This window comes from Nannospalax galili, unplaced genomic scaffold, assembly GCF_000622305.1.
Source record: "Nannospalax galili isolate Female #2095 unplaced genomic scaffold, S.galili_v1.0 scaffold127, whole genome shotgun sequence".
NCBI lineage: Eukaryota > Metazoa > Chordata > Mammalia > Rodentia > Spalacidae > Nannospalax > Nannospalax galili.
This window is the reverse complement of record NW_008360326.1, coordinates 10,347,747-10,368,060: the sequence shown is the minus strand read 5'-3', so window position 1 is coordinate 10,368,060 and position 20,314 is coordinate 10,347,747. Positions and strand designations below refer to the sequence as shown.

At 44.3% G+C, this 20,314-nt stretch overlaps 2 protein-coding genes across 2 annotated transcripts in view; one reads left to right on the top strand and one right to left on the bottom strand.

Moving 5' to 3' along the window:
- Positions 1-2,737, bottom strand: part of Mrpl44 (mitochondrial ribosomal protein L44) — a 10,100-nt gene extending 7,363 nt beyond the window's left edge. The window contains exons 1-2 of the mRNA XM_008825823.3: positions 2,508-2,737; positions 574-1,042 (exon numbers count right to left, since the gene is read on the bottom strand). Coding sequence (XP_008824045.1) covers positions 574-1,042; positions 2,508-2,686 — 648 coding nt within the window. The 5' untranslated portion in view covers positions 2,687-2,737. The remainder of the gene's footprint in view (positions 1-573; positions 1,043-2,507) is intronic.
- Positions 2,738-17,354: 14,617 nt separating this feature from the next.
- Positions 17,355-20,314, top strand: part of Wdfy1 (WD repeat and FYVE domain containing 1) — a 59,153-nt gene continuing 56,193 nt past the window's right edge. The window contains exon 1 of the mRNA XM_008825821.3: positions 17,355-17,596. Within this exon, the coding sequence (XP_008824043.1) occupies positions 17,460-17,596 (137 nt within the window). The 5' untranslated portion in view covers positions 17,355-17,459. The remainder of the gene's footprint in view (positions 17,597-20,314) is intronic.

The window sequence follows — 20,314 nt, the reverse complement described above, 5'->3', positions numbered from 1 at the left end:
TATATTCCCCAGTTAACAGATTATGGAAGAACATAAGGGGAGTCAAAATCTAATTATGTATGAATTTTAATGAGTTTAATCCCAGCACTCAGGAGGCAGAGGCAGGTGGATCTCTGAGTAGGAGGCCAGCCTGATCGTTACTGGAAATACAATTCCAGGTCAGTCAGGGCTACATGATGTGACCCTGTCTCAAAAAAAAAAATTTTTTTTTTAATTAGCTAAGGTAATAGTTGGCAGATTGCTAGCTGTACATAGGAACCCAGAAATCCAAGACTTCTCACTTGAAAGCAAAACATCAGTTTGCAAAGCATGAAGTTCCTAACTCCTCTCTTCACCAAACACCTACCCTTTACACCATCTCTGGCCATAGCTGAAAGCTGACAATGACTTAAATCTTTAAGAAGTCTACTACTCAAAAAAACAGTTGAAATAACTGAGTGAAAAGCTTCTAGTATTTGTCAATTTTCACTGAAACAGTTCTATGATGATACAGCAAAGAAATGAGATAAAAGGAAATTGTTTCTTCTGCCCGCATCGAGCATATTTGAACAAGTGCAATTAATGATTACCCACCCTGATGAAAAGCGCAGTCCTTTCAGGACCGCTGCTCTGCAGCAGGGCTCCAACCACTGCAAAGAAAGTCTGATGCAATACAGGCAGAGGGACTGGAAATTCTGCACTGAGGGTCAACTGCTCTACAGCCAGGTTACTAGCCACGTGACACACGACTTGCTCACCAGTAAGAAAGTTAACCAGACTTTCAATGCCTTCAGGGGGCAAGTCTGGGAATTCATCTTCAAGGAACTGTGTGAGGCACGTATGTGAAAAAGATATCCCTTGTTCAAAGAGTTCTTGATTATCTTTGAGATTCAGAAGAACGGCTTCTTTCTCTATCCCAAGTTTCTGGCGTTTCGCCTCTTCACTTTTAATGTAGCAGCTATTAACAAATGCAGTTTTGAGAAGATCTAAGGAAAAGGTTTCTTGTAACCGATGTCCAAAAGCTTGTATTTCAGCATGGTAGTCCCAGTTCGGCTTCTCTGAACTGAAGATATAAAGACAGGAAGAGATGGTAAAGAGAACAGCCTGTTACAATGCACAATTGTGCTCTGATTTTATCAATTATATAAAGGACATTGAAAAAAGTTATGTCCCTTTTTAATGTCAGGGTCTGTCAGTTTAATACAAAAAATTAAATCAAGGAGCTGGAGAGATGGCTCAGTGGTTAACGCTGGCTGCTCTTGCCAAGGACCCGGGTTCAGTTCCCAGCACCCACAGTAGTCTGACTGTAGTTCCAGGGGATCTGATGCCCTCTTCTGGCCTCCATAGGCACTTCACACACAGTGTGCTTATATGCACGCAGGCAAAACACTCACACACATAAAATAAATGAAATAAAAGCATGTAGCTCAGAGGAAGGCTGGCAGTCCTTTGTTATATCTACATGGATGGTAGCCTTAATTTTCCCTTTGGCTTAGCTGTCTCATTAAGGTCATTGTTTAACATCAGATTAAGTCACTGTTCTAACTTTGATGTTCCCTATTTCTGCTCTACCTAGAAATTATGCTTTCCACCTAACTGTGAAGAAGTTATAACTACATGGATTCAGGCCAGAAACTATAAGCATGTATTTATGTTATAGTCTACTGGTTTAAATTCTGGAAATGTACATTTACGAGATCAACTATATTACCTAGTTTCAGTATATCACCTAGTTTCAAAAGTTCACGATCATGGGCTAGGCTGAGGATATAGTTCAGGGGTAGAGTGCTTGCCTAGCATACACAAGACACTGGTGTGTTAAGAGCACCACACACACATGTGTACACATTCCAAGAACTAAAATATCTTTTTCCTAATGAAAGGTAAAGCCAAAAAATAACCCTTCTGAGTAAAAAAAAAAAAAAAAAAAAGGGCAGAAAACCATAAAAACTAGGTTAAAAGTCATTAATTTATGTAATTCGTGCTTCTTCCAACGTTTAGGTCACAAAGCTTAAAATATCCAGCTGTGTAGTATGCAAAGAAATGTAAATTAAGATGTGACTCATTTCTGCCTATTCAGAAAGGACATAGTATGTGATAGAAGTCTTGTTCTCACCGGTACAAGTATGAACTGCCCCAATATTTTTCTGAGGGGCAATATTAAAGTAGTAATCAAAATTTCGTATTAAGTTCCCAAAGAAATAACTTCAGGCAGTCCCTGCTTCATTGGCTGTACTAGCAATATAATGGCGGGCCAAATGCCAGTAAGTGGAACCAGAAAAACGAATGAAATACATGTATGAGGATTGTTAGTCATGCTTTAACATGTCAAAGACACTGAGGAGAAAACACAAGATGGCTCAAGTACAAGGTCCTGGATGTATAGGGCCGATGACAGCCGACCCCAGTTCCAAAACGGTGACCCCAGTCGACCCCATTTTACTGTGAGACTCTTGAGGGGGCAGCCCGGCCTCCATCGCCCCGGGCCCGCGCCCTGTACCCGCCACCCGACTTCGGGCGGCGCCTACCGTCTCACGGGCGGCGGCGGGCAGCGCAGCAGGCGCCAGCGCTCCAGCTCCTTCTGGAAGCGGAGGGCGGCACGGAACCCCTTCTTTACTCCCCGAACCGGAGGAACCAGAGTTGGGGCGGCTGGAGCCAAGAGGCAACGAGGGCCCTGCTGGACCAACCGCACCAGCGCGGACGCCATAGCAGGACAGCAATGGAGTGCGGAAGGAAGCCAGGCGGGCCGGTGTAGCCGGAACACAGTTCCCCAGGAACTGCAGGGCGCGGGGAGGCCGGGACCGAGTGGACACCCAGGGGCGGGGAGGCTATGAGAGCATGCGCACGAGTCCATTGGGCGCTCTTAGGTAAGTACAATTTGGGTGGAGTGGGAGTGTAGAAATTACTGGAAGTTGCTTCACCCTGCTAGCTGCTCTTGTGTTTCTTATTTTCTCATTAAATTAAAATAAAAACTTGTTTTAATTTCAGTGTAAAGAAAAAAATTCTCACAAAGCATTTCTTGTTTACATTTAAAGTTCCAGAACATCAAGACAGCCACTAATGAGAAAGTATTTTCTAAGTTCATCGTTTCACTCCGCCCATCTCCAAAATATCTTGCTCCCAAAGGCCCTACATTCAGAAATGTGGTTTACTTAACCAAAGATAAATTGGTATTTTAAGGGAACTACGTTTTTATTTATTTTTATTTTATGTGTGAGTGTATTGCCTTCATGCGTGTAAGTGCACCCATGTCGTTCCGTGCACACGGAGGACAAATGAGGGAGTTGGATCCCCCGGAATTGGAATTATAGACAGCTTTTAGCCACCATAGGGGGCTGGGTTTCGAACCCAGATTATCTGCAAGAACAGCCAGTGCTCTTAACCGCTGAACCATATTTCCAGCACCCAAAACTAATTTTTTTTAAACACTGGGAGAAAGACTGGAAAATGCATCAGAATGTTAACAGTGAAATTATGAGTTGCTAAAAATAAACAAAACTGCTTTACCAGTGTCATGCAGCTTTCCCACAAAGGTTAATACAGTTTTTAGAAGCATTTAAGTCACAAAAGGAGGTGTGCCTGCTTTAGCTGCACATTGAGCATTTTGACTTAGAGTCATTTCTTTGTGTGGTCTCTATCTAAAGACAGTAGCGCCCCTGCAGTCACCCAAGTTAGACTCCTGTGTCATAATTGTCCCACCCGGTTTTCATAAACACTGGTGGTCCAGTTGTCAAATTCTTTTTCAATTTATTTCCACAGCAGGTATCTTTTTACCTTTCTCTGGCTATTGTAATTGGCCTCCAGGCAGGTCTTGTACCTCTCTTCCTGCTGTAGATGGGACCTCTTCCACGTTCCTCTCCCTTGAAATACTGTTTAAAAATACTGTTACTGTTTAGAAAGCGTTCAGTGCTAAAAAGGATTGTGTTGTCTGTTTGAGCTTCATAGCTGGATTCCTCAAGATGGAGAATCTGAATGACTCATTTCAGCCTGGAAAGGGGTTTACATGGCCAAGGAGAGAACAGAAGAGGTGTTAGGCACCTCAGAAAATGGCTATCTACCTGGTTGAAGCAAAGTCTCTAAGGATCAAAAGGGTGTTATGATTGGCCTTTGTATTACATTGTTTGTAAAGCATTGAAAATTGGTGGAGTATCAGATAAGTAGATTCAAAGCAATTAGAGGAAATTGTCATTTCTACAATCTTCTGTTTATTGAGAAAAATAACCTGAAGTTTGTAAATGTAGCATGCTCAATTAATATTGACTTAAAGTGAAGTTTATATTGACATGCTCCATAATACCACAATGAGAACATGATATGTGCATTTAAAAAGAGTAGCTTCTCAAGCAATTTCTCCTACTAATGTACCCATGGAGCTCAGAAATTAACTTCTGTATTAAGTTTTCTGTTATTCTAACTACTGCGATAATCACCTCAGAACCAGGAAAGGTTTGTTTCGTTCACAGTTTTGGAGGTTTCCATCCATGGTCAGACAGACCCATTGCTTTTGAGTCTGTGGTAAGACAGCATACCATGGCAGGAGGTGTATAGTGAAATAAAGCCCATTCACTATAGAGCTGGGAAATAAGAGAGAGTAAACTGAAGAGGAAAGGCCTGGGGACCCATCCCCACCAGGGCCCATCTCTAACGACTAGAGACTTCCCACCACAGCTCACCTCATGAAGGTTCCATCTTTCATTAGTGCCATTGACTAGGGATCAGACTTTAACTGTGTGGCCTTTGGGAGGATATTACAAATCCTGATATCACAAATTTGTTTTTAAAATTCGTTTTTCAACAGACATTCAGAACTAAGCCCAAAAATCTGGAAGGGAGAAAAAGCCCAACTGTTTTGGTTTTGTCCTTAAGATCTCTATTTAACTTGCTGTTAAATTTAATTTGATCAAAGCTTCACAAGTGTCAATAACTAGTCACATTTAGGAAGGAGAGAAGGTGAAGTGACGGGAGTTCACTTTAACCTTTGATGTTTTTACCCTTGGGACTTTGTTTACATGTTCCTTTAGTGGTGGTGTGGGCAGTTGGAACATAGTGCAGACAGAAAATTACAAAGTTGGTGAGGTCTCTAACAGGTTTGACTGCACAACAACAATCTGAACCATCTGAGGTTACACAAAACAATCCCATATGTTAGTTAAGGAATCAGTACAAAATAGTGGTCTTTATACCGTCTCATAAAGAAAACTGTAGATAAAAATTATTGCCATAAAATAAAACTTACTATAGTTAAAACTGATTAAAAACTGAGGTAAGAACTGATAAGGAATTAAGTCTTCTCCACCAAAGTTATACCTGTAAAATCTAGCTTTGAGAAATTTGACTCTGTAGATAAAATAGCCAAAAAAGGAAAACTAGTGATAGAAAAACTGGTTAGCAAAAGTCTTGGTAAACTGAGCAATGGATAAAATCTTAGTTTTGAAATAAATATAAGATCCATGAAAACACATACATAAGCAACATGAAAGTGAAAATGCCAAAACAGTCAGAAATAGGCTGTTGGGACTGGAGAGGTAGCTCAGCAGTAGAGAACATACTGCTCTTGCAGAGGACCTAAGTTGGGTTCCCAGTACCCACGTTGGGCAGCTCCAGGGCATTCAATGTGTCTGACCTCCAAAGTCACTTGCATTCATGTACATATACTCACATACAGACATAAACATGCATACAATTTTTAAAAACTTTAAAAAAGAAAAATAGGCCATATTATACAGAGAATTGATCAAGAAATTAAATTGGCTTAAAGTTTTTTTTTTACAAAAACTCTTTGTAATAATCCTGTCAATATTAATATGAATCTGTACAAACATTTTAACGCATAATTATGGATATCAAAATGTTGATGTGGCAGCAGCCATGGGAGAGAGGCCTTCTGCTAACAGCTGTGTGAGGGAGTCATGATGGAAGTGGATTCACCAGCACCGCTCAACAACTTGATTTTAACCTCATGAGAGATCCTGAGACAAAATCACCCAGCTATTCTGCTCCCCAACCCAGGGCCTTTAAGAGCTATGCTTTAAGACACTGTTTTGCAGTAATTTGTTACTCAAGGTCAAATCAAGGTGAAAATGGCAACATAAACATTCTGCATTCTAGAGATGTACTGAAAGGCTGGGTCTAGAGGAATACAGAGTATTTTGCTAAGTGTGGAAAAGATGTAAGGAAAAACAATACTGCAAAGCCTATACAAAGTCATGAGGCAAGAACTGTTACGACTCTGTAGAGCTGAAAGGAAAGCCTCCACTTTGCCCTGAACAACTTACTGGAATAAACTAATACAGGTGTTCAGCAGGAGAGAGAACACACAAACTATTATGTCCATAGAAGCAAATCACAAAGCGTGATTTCCCGATAGCCCAACATGACTCAGAAGCTTATGTACCCCTGTCATAGGGGAGAGGGAGTAGGAAATACACACACACCTTTAGGGAAATAGTAGTGATTTGTAGGGGAATATAAGGGACTTGGAGAAACAAAATGACACGAAGCAAAGTTTCTTGGGCACGGAAAGCCAACAATGGGTGGCAAGTGACCGTCTTTGGAATACTGAGTGATTCCAAAGAGTCAATGATGCATAATGAATGTCTGTCCAGGTGTGTCAGCAGACTTCAGTGTTTTCCTCAACAATCTGAGTTTAGCTAAAGCAAACTCAGTGGAGGGACCAAAGGTAATTATTTGCTTCCTTGAGATTCAGACTTGAGGCAGACTGGGAGATTTCAGAGTAGTTTCTCCCACCGTCCACTGTCGCCCCCACCCCCCAATAGTGTTGCAGAGTGGATTTGGGATGATAGTCCCTGGACCTCTTCAGCTTGTTCAGTTTCCCTCCACATAGTAGAATTTGTCCTGCTCTCTGGCCTTCATAGTTGCAGACTCTCCTGACTCTGGTATTAGAAATACTTGAGCAACAAACTTGAGAAATAGGGGATCTGGGGCCCAGTGTCTTCACTCTCTTGGTGATTCTGTTAAACTGAGCAATACTTGCCCTTGAGTGAGAAGAAAGACCTGTGTGGGGATAGGAATGTTAACACTAAGTGAAAACAGGTGGCGAGATACAAGTGGAGCGAGCAGACCACTCTGGCTACAATCTCAAAGCTTCCGGCTTCATTTTGTGCTGCTTCTGTTTTGTATAAATTAACATTGTAGAAGTGGTTTGAGCTTTTTGCAGAGTCATTGACGGACTGGCAGAACTGCTAAATGAGATCACTTGCCCTTTCCTCCCTGGGACAGAACCATGTCTTTGGTCTTCCAGTGAGTTCTAAGGAGATGAACTGACTCAGTAACAAGATATCGAGATTCTACTTTCAGTCACCACAGATTTAACATATTTTGAACAGATAAATGTCAGTTAGTATTTATAACAAATGCAGAAATATGCTGATATTAAATATTTCTTCTTGAGTAATTCACCAGATCATAGCTATTAAAATTACAAATTAAAGAATTGATGCTGTCTCGGGTACAGGAATGAGTTTGTTTTCTCTGTCAATTAAAGAATTAAAAGTCAGGAAAGAAGTGCTGTGGGAAGTCTTGGGGAGCCCCAACAGAGTCATCATAGGATGCCTGGGAAATGGGGGTTCCCTCTGGGGGTTCTTAGTCTCATTAATAAGAAAATTTAAGAATGGACACAAATGAAAGCCGAAGGACAGTTCATTAGAATTTAAAGGGAAAGGCCAGCACAGGCCAGTAGTGCCTGGAAGGGAGGAGGCTGGAAGAGAAGGAACCAAAGGCACGCTGTCCTAGAGGCGGCACATGGAGGACAGCCACCCAGGGGCAGCAGGTGGCCACACCACAGCAAGGCGGGGCGCTTAGAAAGAGGGTAAGGCAAATGTAGTTGTGCAGGCCTTCAATCTCAACATTCCAGATGCAGAGGCAGGTGGATCCGAGGCCAGCCTGGTCTGCATAGCGAGTTCCAGGCCAGCTCGGGCTACAGGGAGACCCTGTCTCAAAAAACCAGAAAAGAATAAAATAAAGAAAAAGAAAAACAAAAGTAAGGAAGACCCAAAAGGTTAGAGAGTTAAAAGCATACTTAAGTTCTGGCCAGGATTTGAAAGAAAAACAAACAGTTACACCTTGCTGATTCAGGCTTCAGAAAGAAGGGCAGATCCAGGGAAATCCAATGTAACTCAGCTTGTAGGGACTACACTAAAGGGGTGTGTCTCCACCCAACAGTAGATTCCATTCTTTACAGAATCTCATGCAAATAAGCTTTTCTTTAGAAAAAATAGTATATTAATTTCTAATACGTACTGTATTATGATGTAGATATGCTGTCAGAATTCAGTGGCTCTACCATAGAGTCCTCATAGTGCTGTTGGTAATGGATCAGTATCACACTAGTTGCTTTTTGTTTCTCTCTCTCTCTCTCTCTCCCCCCCCCTGCTTTCTTGAGATAGGATCTTACTCTGTAGCCCAGGCTGTCCTCAAACTCATGGCTTCCCTCCTGCCTCAGCCTCCCAAGTGCTAGGGTTACTGGGGTGAGCCAGTAGGCTTGTCTACTATCATAGTAATTATATTAGTTGGAGCCAGTCATGAAAATAGAACCCCTATCAGGTTTCATGGTATGAATTAATACAAGGAAATGGTCACAAAGGTATTGGAAGAACTGAAAGCCCTGGAGGGGATCTTGGGGTAAGCAGAGATTAGCACCAACAGGACTGGAAAGACCAGGAAGAGATGGTATCAGAGCATACCAGTGGGGCCTAGCAGAGACTGCCTGCCAAAAGCTGGGACAAAAGAGGGAAGTTATATCCAGTGGGAACTGGAGACGCTGGGGAAAGACTTTGCTTCTGAAACAGAAAGCAGGAGAAATCTGGTTTCCTTTTTCCCCCTCCTCATCTCCCACACCTGCCTACCACTGTACAAACTTATCAGGGGCAAGACAGTCTGGAGAATATCGTTTCAGAACTCAGTCCTCTACCATGTAGACTGAGCAGGGGAAGGGGAAGTAGCAAATAGGCAAATGACTAGCAGGGAAATTGTACTCAAGGAGCAAGGATATGAAGAGTGAAAAGGCCAAATCAGAACATGAAATTATTAAGCTAACGCACTTTAATTCATCCACAAGTTAAATGTAGGAACTTTTAAAAACTAGTAATTAGTAATAATGACACCCATTAATGCTATCATTATAATAAAACTAAAAAATTTCCAGGCGTGGTGGCACCAGCCTTTAATCCCATCACTCGGGAGGCAGAAGCAGGCCTCTGTGAGATCCAAGCCAGTCTGGTCTACACAGTGAGTTCCAAGCCAGCGGGGTACAGGGAGCCCCTGTTTCAAAACAAAAAACAAAAAAATTTTCCTAATGGAATATAGACACAATGAATTAAAGTTAGAAAAAGCTATGGCAAATGGATGATTAAAGAGGAGGTCCAAGATCAGGAGCCTGGGTTAACCATCATGCCCACTGTACATGGTCTCTGTTTCCTATAGCTCTAATAACAGGTGATGTTACTTTTACCTTAGAGTGCAGACTCATTAAAGGCTAGGTAATTTGCCAAAGGTTTATCTGCTACTTTACAGCAGCTCTGATTCTAAAGCTCACACTCTTTTCACTGTGAGGGAAAAGTGACACCTGAATCTCATAGCAATCAACCATAGTCAACATTGTGAATAAACTCCCTCCCATCTCAGCAGGGCAGTACAGAAATCAATTCTCCTTATGTTTCTAGAGTCCATCAGTTTCACGAGACTGTTAATGATCTTCTACCAATAGTGCTGAACCCTTTCCCATTGGGTTTTCCTTCTACATTTCCAGATACTTTAAGTCATTTTCTTTGAGTAATCATTTGCCTCAGCTGACCATCTCATCCTCCTTACTGAACATCCTTCTTCTGTGGGCTCCAAAATAACATATATTATCCAGTTTTCTCCTAACTCATAGGGCCTGCTCGGTCTCCTTTCTGGGACCTCTTTCTCTTGCTGACTTATAAATGTTGATGGATACAGGGACTCTGTCTTAGTACCCCTTGCACACCTAGCCTGTGTACTTCCTTCTGGACTTAATGTGTCCTCATATCTGTAAGAAAAACATGTATACTTAAAAGTCATTTGTATTTGAACACTAATTTTATAAAATATGGTATAAAGGTGAGCTAAATTTAAAACGTAGTTTACGTGAACCACCTTCGAGATATGTTACAGATAAGATGTACTTTGGAAGAAATCACACAGAAACATCTGCTCTTACAGGAAACTGGAAGAGTGTCACATCTTTTGGGTCAGTTCACCTCAGTTGTTCTAGGCTAGAGTTATTTTGGCCTTGTATACATCAGATGATTCTGGGTAATGAGTCATTGTCTCTGCTTTAGGACAGCTTGAGAAATAAGACCTGTAAAAGAGGCAAACGGAGGAACAATAAAAATATCAAGAGTATATCGGAACAAATAACAATGAATAAATCAGACAGCTTTAAACTCAAAGTGGTTCAGGGGTGTCCACCAAAGAAGTATAAGGGAAAGGCTTTTTTATGGGGTGAATATCAAAAGATCACAATATTTTTTTGTTAGTTGCAGTTATTAAGTGGCCTGATTTAATCTAGTCCACTGGAAAGTTTCTAGTTGTATGAGATTTTGCTGACTGCTTCTGATTGGTTGAGTTTAAGTTTTGTTTTCCTTTACTACAGGAATTAACAAGAAATAGGTCAAGTTTCACTTATGTTTACAAATTAAGAAGGGTTAACACTACTTGTAAATCATGGTCTTGCAGACAGAGAGCCTGATTAGCCTCTGGCCTCTGCCAGAGTTCAGGAAATCAGAGAGGCTCCAAGTTCCTGGCAGGCGAAGCGTCCTGGCTGAATGGACTGGATGGGCACAATGACACGGTCTTGGTCTTTGCCACCAGCACGACTGACCACCGTTCTCACCTGGTTTTGTGGAAAGAACATGGCTGACACCAAGAGCCACCACTGCCGACCGACTTTGGGTGCCAGGGCTGCGGGTTTTGGGTATAACCTGTGTGGCAGCTGTCTGAATGTACCAAAATTCTCACCTAATGGTATCATCATGCAGTGCACAATCATTTATCTGTGTTTGCCAGGGGCCAGTGCTGGGACAGGGGGGGCTTTATTGACACGTCGCAACATGCTAACGGGGAACCCCATTGACTTCATTTGTACTTAGTTCTGTTGCAGTTTTGGATTTTACCTTTTTGAATGGAAAATGCTTTTAAGTAGAGAGAGTTAAATGATTAATTAATCTGCTCATTGGTTGCCTGTAAAATCATATGGAGTCTGTTATTAAAGCTTTTTGCCATTAAAAAAAATTAAGAAGGGTTAAGGTCTCTGCTGAGGGCTAACTAGCTTTGTGAGCGCAGATATTCCTCAGGCCTGGCCTCCAGTGTAATTCACTAAGCCAAGGGCCTGATAAAACACTTTTTTCATTTTTTTGAGACAGGGTCTCACGTAGCTCAGGCTGACCTCAGAATCACTATGTAGCTGAGGATGATCTTGAACCTCTGATTCTCCTGCCTCTACAACCTGAGTTCTAGGATTACATCTGTGTGCCACCACACTTGATTTATACAGTCCTAGGATTTGCATGCACTACTCAAACACTCTACCAATGGAACTACATTCCCAGCCCTCAGGTTTTGAACAGCTCTTTATAGATTACCTACCTCTCTCTTATTTCCAACCATCCTGCTGCCTTCAGAACAAGTGTAAACTTGGTTCCTTTCCTTTGCTGCTAATCAGTGTCTGTGGCCCTCCCTGCCTGTGGCTGCTGATCGTACTCCATCTATAAGCCTTGACCTTCTGAAGTAATGTCTGCATTTCAGGCAACAGTGCGGTCCATAGAGTGTGCAAGCCTCCTGCTTCTGTCTGCTCACCGTGACCTTCTCTTGGAGGCCCCATAAGCATCTTTCACTTCCTGTTGTAAACTGAACCCCACTTCTCTCCTAAACCTGTTCTTCCATCTTCAACACTCAGCACATAACAATTCCAGGCTTCTAGATGCTCAGTCCACAGTCTCCTCTTTCTTCCATGTTCCATGTCTAAGAAATCTCACTGGCTGCCTTGTAGCTATGTCTAGTATCTGATGTCTCATCATCAGTATCCTTAGAAGCCACCATTATCTCTCTGCTACACTACTTCATTAACTTCCTGGGTTCCTCTCGCATGTATTCTGCTTTTGTGTGTGTTTTGGTTGTTGTTGGCTTTTTGATTTTGATATGGGGTCTCCCTGTAGCCTCATCTGGCCTTGATCTCACAGAGATCCACCTGCTTTTGCCTCCCTAGTGCTGGGATTAAAGGCATGCACCACCACACCACTTTTTTAAAAGTAAAAGTAGCCAGATTTGGTGGTTCAGGCAGACCTGTAATCCCAGCTAACAGAAAAATTAAGTTGGGAAGACCTCTAATTGAAGACCTTGAATTACACAGTGAGTTCGAGGCCAATGTGGGCAACTTAGGGAGCCCCTGTCTCCAAATAAAAAGAAAAAAGGCTGGGGAGCTCAATGGGTAATGCACTTGACTAATATGTATGAAGTCCTAGATTCAATCCCCAGTACCACATAAAATCAGTCAATCAATCAAACAAACTAGAGTAGCTGGACATGGTGGTGCTCACTGTCATTCTGGTACTAGAGAAGCTGATGCAGGAGGACTGTGTGTTCAAGACTATCTTGGGCTATATAGTGAGACCAACTCAAGAAAACCAGAACAAAAATGTAGATTAGTCCAGTCTCTTCAAAATCCTTCATTGGCCTCCTATCACATATGAAGGAAAAATCACAATCTTTACAAGGTCTCTGTTCCGAGCATCATCTATTGTGTCTGTCTCATCCCTCTCTCTCTTCTGCCAGCCCCATTCTGCTCCAGCATAAGACCCCAGGCCTGCTCACCACTGGGCTTTAGCATGAGCTATTTCCTTGTTCAGAATAGCACTTTGCTCACCTTCCACAGGACTTACTTCCTTATTGGCTCAAATATCTTTTCAAGGAGGCCTTCCCTGATTACCTGTCCCAGGCTGTATTCTCTGGAAGCAGAAATTGAGCTAGAGGCTGGCATCCAACATTACTAGGTCTTAACACCTGTGAAGGGGTGTGGAGATAATAGGCTAGAGAGATAGGCAGGAGCAGTCATCAGTCATTTAGGCCTGATCAAGTCTCACACAGGCCAAGTCAGAGCTCTGGAGCAGGTATTGACCAGCTGTGGGCCCTGATGGCCAGGCCTGTATGCTCCAGCTGTACAATTCAAGGTGTCCTGTAAAAGGCATGATGGAGGCCTGGTGCCTCTCAGCAGCTGACACAGATCCTGAAATCTGAGGGCTAGACTGCTGACCATTCTTCCTCCATGAAGGTGACTCTGTGCAGTCATCTCTTTATCCACAATCCCATCCTAGTTAGAACCGTAATACCCCTAAACTCCCTGTTACCCATTGCATCGGCCATCTTCTAATGTACTAAATGATTGAACTTATTTTCCTTATCTGTTTCCTTCAATGGAATGCCAGTTCTCTTCCTTGCACATGCTAAGCAAGCACTCTTCCACTGTGTTAGTTTCATGTTTCATTGCTGTAACAAAATCCTTGATAAAAAACCAACTTACACAAGGGGTTACTTTGGCTCATGGCTTGAGGGTGCTGTCCCCCGCAGCAGGGAACACCTGCCAGTGGGACTCGGAGGAGCAGCTCATATTGGGTCTGCAGTCAGGAAGTAGAGATGAATGCTAGTGCTTCACTTGTTTTCTCCTTTTGATTCGGTTCACACTCCAGCCTGTGGATTGGCGTAGACCACATTCAGGGTGGGTCTTCCCTTCTCAGTTAAAACTCTCTAGAAAGACCCTCAAAGTCACGCCTAGAAGTTTGTCTATCTTCTAGGTGACTCTAAATCCAGCAAAGTTGACATAATTAACCATCACACCAGTGAGCTATGTCCTAGACCTAGAATATAAATTCTAATAGTATAATACGGATTTCTAGTTCTTTTGGGCACTGCTCCATTTACGATGGCTCCTGGCAGCCAGGCGTGGTGGTGCACGCCTTTAGTCCCAGCACCAGGGGGGCAGAGGCAGGCGGAACTCTGTGAATTCCAGGCCAGCCTGGTCTACATAGTGAGTTCCAGGCCAGCTGGGGCTACAGGGAGACCCTGTCTCAAAAGACCAAAAAAAAAAAAAAAATGGCCCTTGACTTACAGCAGTCACCTCCAAATATCTGTTGACTCAATAATTTGTCTACTTATTATATACATAAACCTTGCAGGAACCATAGGTCAGTTATCTTGATCTATATGGCACATAGTAAATGTGCGATGTTTGTTAAGTGAATGAATTTGTTAACTTCATTGTTAGAAGGGATTAGTGTGGTACTGCTGAAGAGAAATACTTGGTAGGTCACACCTGTAGCTTAAAACTATTAGTCACATAAAAAATGTAAGAAACAGGACATATTACTTTTAATCCTCTCTTACTCGACTCTATATATGCATAGTAGTATCATTTCAAAATGCAATCAATATAAAATTATTTTGTGTGTGTAATTTATGCATGTGTTCATATGTGTATGGATATGCTCATGTGTGTGTGTGTGTGTACTCCCACCAGAGACTGACATCAGGATATCTATCTCAGTTGCTTTTTCACTGTTTTGGTTTGGTTTGGTTTGGTTTGGGTTTTTTTTTTTTGGTCTTTTTGAGACAGGGTCTCCCTGTAGCCCCAGCTGTCCTGGAACTTACTATGTAGACCAGGCTGGCCTTGAACTCACAAAGATCTGCCTGCCTCTGCCTCCTGAGTGCTGGGATTAAAGGCGTGTGCCACCACACCTGGCGACCTTTTTTTAAAATTTTTAATATTTAGTATTTTTATTTTTATTTATTTTTTTAAAAAATTTTATGAGGAGGCTGTCGGATCCCCTGGGACTGGAGTTATGGATAGTTGTTAGCTGCCATGTGGGTGCTGGAATTTGAACCCGGGTCTTCTGCAAGAACAACCACTGTTCTTAACCACTGAACCATCTCTCCAGCCCCCAGTATTTTTATTTTTTATGTGTGTGAGTATATTGCCTGCATATGTGTAAGTGCACCTGTGTGGTGCATTGCCCAAGGAGTTCAGAAAAGGGCATTGGATCTCCTGAAACTGAAGTTTATGGATGGTTGTTGGCTGCCATGTGGTTGCTCCAGAACTGCACCCAGGTTCTCTGCAAGAGAAGTCAGTGCTTTTAACCTCTGAGCCCTCTCTCCAGTCCCTCTACTTATTTTTTTGAGACAAAGTCTCTTATCAAATTTGGAGATAACTGTTTTGGCTAGGCTGGTTGGCCAGTGAGCCCCCAACATCTGTCTGTTTCTGTCCTAACCAGTAGTGGGGTTACAGATGCAAATGACCATGCTCAGCCTTTGAATTTTTTCTTTTATTGTATGTGTATGAGTATGTTGCCTGCATGTATGTAAGTACATGCACCTTTGTTGTGCAATGCCTGCAGAGGTCAGAAGAGGGCTTTAGATCCCCTAGAATTAGAGTCAGGGATGGTTGTTTGTCACCATGAAGGTGCTGGGAATAGTACCTGGGTCCTGTGCAAGAGCAGCCAATGCTCTTAACTGCTGAGCTATCTCTTCAGTCCCCATGCTCAGCTTTTTTCTCTTCAGTCCCCATGCTCAGCTTTTTAAGTGGATTCTGGGGGTCCAACTTCAGGTCCTTATGCTATAAGTCAATTTTACTTCTGTGAGGCCCACATGCTCACGGTTTTCAGGCCTGCTGAGACCCTCCCTCCTCACACTGTCCTTACCACTGACCAACCGACAGACTATTCCTCCAAACTAAAATTTAGGGAATAAAGACATTTATTTCGGCTTGGCAATAGAGTTTATGATGACGAGGAGGGGTACTTACAAAGGTATAGATACCCCTGTGCTTTTTTCTTTGTATGTCAGCTGAATCGTCCAGATCTGCAGCCTCTGGCCACCTGCCCAAGATGGCAAATCCCCCTCTTCCTCTCCTGCATTCCAGGTGTCTCCCCTTAGTCCGTCTCCCTCATTCAGTTAAGGCTGATCGGGTCGGAGGGGTGACTGTCTCCCTCCTTTTCTACCAAGGGTCTTAGGATTCAAAGAGTTTGCAGTCAGTTGGGGAGGGGAAGAATACATCCATCTGTTTCTGGTCCTTCAGAGGACACACCTATCCAACACATGCTTTCATTACAAACACTTTCCCTGCTGAGCCATCTCCCCAGCCCCACAATATAAAATTGCTAGTAAATATCCCACATCATTTATGTTTACAATGAATCCTTAAAGCAGTGTGTGCTTTGACTTTACAGGTCAATTTAGACTAGCCACATTTCAAGTGCTCAGTAGTCACGCAGATAGTACACAGCCCAGTTCTAGAGCACATTTGCAATTTGGGTTTTAGAATTATGTAACGTTTATGTATGAAGGTTGGCGAGGAGAGCTATCTGAAGTCATTGACTTCCTGGGGCCCAGTTCTGGCCCTTTTATCTTACTAGCTGTCAGTGTCCTCCAGCCAAAACCCACCAGGAACACACCTATAGTTGACCAGGTGAGGGTGACTGCTCCTTGTCAGAAGATGCCTCTGGGGGAGCCTTGAGCATCTGGGTAAAAGTCAGAAAAGGACTACTGTAGGATATGTGTTTGTGTTAGGTGATTTGGGAAGGGTTTACTGGAAGGTGCCAGTAAGTTGGGGGTAAATACAAGATTGGATAGCCTAACATCTTACCTAGATGGGAGACCAGAGGTTTACATCTGGAAGTGAACACTGTAAATGGTAAAGAAGCGGGAATCATTCATATGCTCCAGGACAGGAAGGTGTTTCACTTGTGGTTTGTACAAAGTTCATGAGTGGAGAGTGGAATTATGCAGTGCCCCTACTCAGTAGAACGGCACTGTGAGCATCCAGCTGCCAGAGGTTAAAAGCTGCTTTTATTTTTCTTATTTCCATGCCACGTTAAGCACCAAGTGATCGTTCTTCTGTGGGTCAGTTTTGAGAATGCAAGAACACTCGGCTAGTCATCACTTATTTGTATTGAGACAATCCACGTAAAGAAACTGGCACACCAAAGATTCTAAGATGCACTATTTCACGTTTTTACATCACTGAATTGGTTTCTTAGGATGGGTGCAGTGTACATAGTACAGTTTGATAATATTTATTTATTTATTTAAATTTTGTCCTGGAACTCACTATGTAGACCAGGCTGGCCTCGAACTCACAGAGATCCGCCTGCCTCTGCCTCCCAAGTGCTGGGGCTACAGGCGTGCGCCACCACGCCTGGCTATGGCTAGACTTCAACCTTCACCTAGCTCCTGGTTTCTCTGCCCAGGTCTCCGTCTGGGGCTCTTTCCGGCTCGCAGCGCTTTAACTGCGCGACTTCCCGACGCAATACGGGAAGCAGCGGCGGTGCTCGCGAGCTTACGGCCGCGCAGCGCACAAGCCGCCCGGTCGCCCCGGGCAACCGGCGCGTCCCCGCCCGGCGCCCGCCGGGGCCGTCAGCTGATGGGCCGGCCGCGGGGGAGGCCGTGGCGCGAACATGGCGGCCGAGATCCACTCCAGGCCGCAGAGCAGCCGCCCGGTGCTGCTGAGCAAGATAGAAGGACACCAGGACACCGTCACGGTCGCGCTGCTCATCCCCAAGGAGGACGGCGTGATCACGGCTAGCGAGGACCGGTAGGACGGGCGCGGCGCTCGTGGGCCGGGGAGCGCGGTGGGGGCGGCGCGAGCTGCGCGACCACGGGGCGTGGGGACTCTGGGGTCCGCGGCCCGGCCTCCCCACCTGGGGTCACCGCGGGTCACGTGGCCGGCCTGCCGCCTCTGCTGTACCCCGAATTCCGCGAGCACTCCGCCGGGTCGTCGCACCTCTCCAGCCTGGGACCTCTCCCCCTCCGCCTGCCTTTTTGAACCCCAACACGCCCCGCCAGCCCCAGTCCCACAGTGCCCTCAAAACCCGGGACCGGTCCTCCAGGGTTCCTCCAAGCCCAGGATCCAGTCCCACAATGCTATAAGCCCAGGACCATATCCTATAGTGCTCCTGAAAGCCCAGGACCAAGTCCCAAGTGCTCCTCCAAGCCAGGAACCCGGTCCCACAATGCTCCTACAAGCCCAGGACCAGATCCCATAGTGCTCCTGAAAGCCCAGGACCAAGTCCCACAGCGCTCCTCCAAACCCGGGACCCGGTCCCACAGTGCTCCTGCAAGCCCAGGACCCAGTCCCACAATGCTCCTGAAAGCCCAGGACCAAGTCCCAAGTGCTCCTCCAAGCCAGGAACCCGGTCCCACAGTGCTCCTGCAAGCCCCGGACCAGATCCCACAATGCTCCTTCAAGCCCGGGACCAGGTCCCACAGAGATCCTCCAAGCCCGGGACCCGGTCCCACAGTGCTCCTCCAAGATCAGGGACCCGGTCCCACAGCGCCCCTCCAGCCCAGGACCTCGTCCCACATCACCCCTCCAGTCCTAGGTCCTACTTCTCATCACACTCTTCCAACCTGGAACCTTGTCCCTCTGGACAAAATCCGTAACTAGCCTCCCCCACCGCTGGGCTCCAGTCTGGGTTTCCCACAGCACCCCTGCAGCTCGCGACCCCGTTCTCTAGCATGCCTTTCTAGCCAGGCCATTGCCTGCTGCCACCCCGGACCCCCTATCCCACCGTCCCACCATGCTGCTCCAGCCTGGAACGTTTGCCTCTTGTCTTTTCTTCCTGGGATTTTGTCTGAGGCTCTGGAGCTTCCTGAATCTTCCTCCCTGGTTGATTCCAAGTCCCAGAGGACTAGTGGCTGGTTGCTTCAGGTGCTGATGCTGAGTGTTTATTTCCTGCAAGGAACTCTTGGTGCCTTTACTTCTTCCTAATAGTTTGCTTTGGAGTTTATACTGCTCAGTGCTTCACCAGGCCCCAAGATCAGTTATTTTTACCACAGCTGCTAGAATCATCTGAACTCTTTATTTACCAAATAGTTTTCAGTTTTTAAAATAAAATGACTCATTCTTTAAAAAGACCAGATGTGTTTGTTTTAAAAGGAAATTTTGTATCTCTACCACTAGGAAAGCCAGTATCATTTACCACAAAGAATAAATGGAGACATATTTACGTTCCTACAGTGTTGTTTCTAGGACTGAGGCATTGGTCACTCCACACACTTTGGAGAAATACTCGTTTGTTCCAATGACTTCATTTTACTCAAGAGGAAACAGGCCATCGAAGTGTAGCTAGTTTCTCTGAATCACAGAGCTAGTGGGGAAGCCAGAAGTGGAACCCAGGACCCCCTCCCCACCCCATCTGCTCTCTGGTTTTCAGGACAGTGTAAAGTGATTGGAGACATATTCCTTGTTTTGGAATTTCAGCAAGCTTAAAACCATAAAGGTTTACAGCTAGATTGCCTTTCTGGTGGGAATGTGCAGGCATTGATACCTGTTGAATGAAACCGTTTCCCTGGCAAAATGAATGATCTTAAGTAGTGATAGGCCCACACTGGGAAGGCTTTGTGGAGGACAGAAGATTCTGCTCTCTCAAAGCAGGAGGCAGAAGCCAGCCTTTTGTCATTATACCTTTTGAAGAAAGTAAAATTGAGGGCCGGCCCTGAATGGGAAGAAGAAACCTGACGCCCCCAGCTCCTACTGGACCTTTGTATTTGTCTTTAGTATGAGCTTAGGGTTTTTTCTCAGTTAGGTAGTAAGCTCATTTTCTCTACAGTTTACATGTAGCTGACCTCTACCAAGTAGGGTAATAATGGCTGGTAGGAACCCAGCCTGGGTGTGTGAAAGAGAAATAGCGTGGGCATGAGGCTAGGGAGAAGATGGGAATGTACACTAGGCAAATGGCAGAATAATGGTATCTGTATGATACAAACAGGAATTTGGACAACATTCTAAAAAGTTAACAAGCTTTATTCAGTGAGATATTTTGTTCATGACTCATGCATGTTGGGAAAATTGCTGAATGTCTGAGATTACCGGGCAGAAACAGCGCTGCTAAATGTTCTATGGAAAGTGATTACTAAGCCGCACTGGGACTCAAATGTTATGGGGAGTCTTGGATCGTCTCGTTTTCACTTGATGTACCACCATTCTTCAGGGCCCCGAAGATGACTAAGCCACCGTGGGGGCTGGTAATTTAGGATTCTGATTTGTATTTCAGGCCTTTTTGTAGGTACTGCATTTCATGAGGTGTGATGACAGTGTGGTGCTGTGAATTTTGTGGTGTTGGTTATGGTGTTTTTTCCTAAACAGTCATAAATATGTATCATACCCTTCATTCATATTTGGGAATTCTCAATTGAATGTGAAATTCCAGAGATCAAAAGCCACAATACCTGGTCCTTGTCCTAAGGAAGCCTGTATTTATGTCTGAGGATATAGAACACTGATCTATATTCACCCAAGGATTTGTTAGAT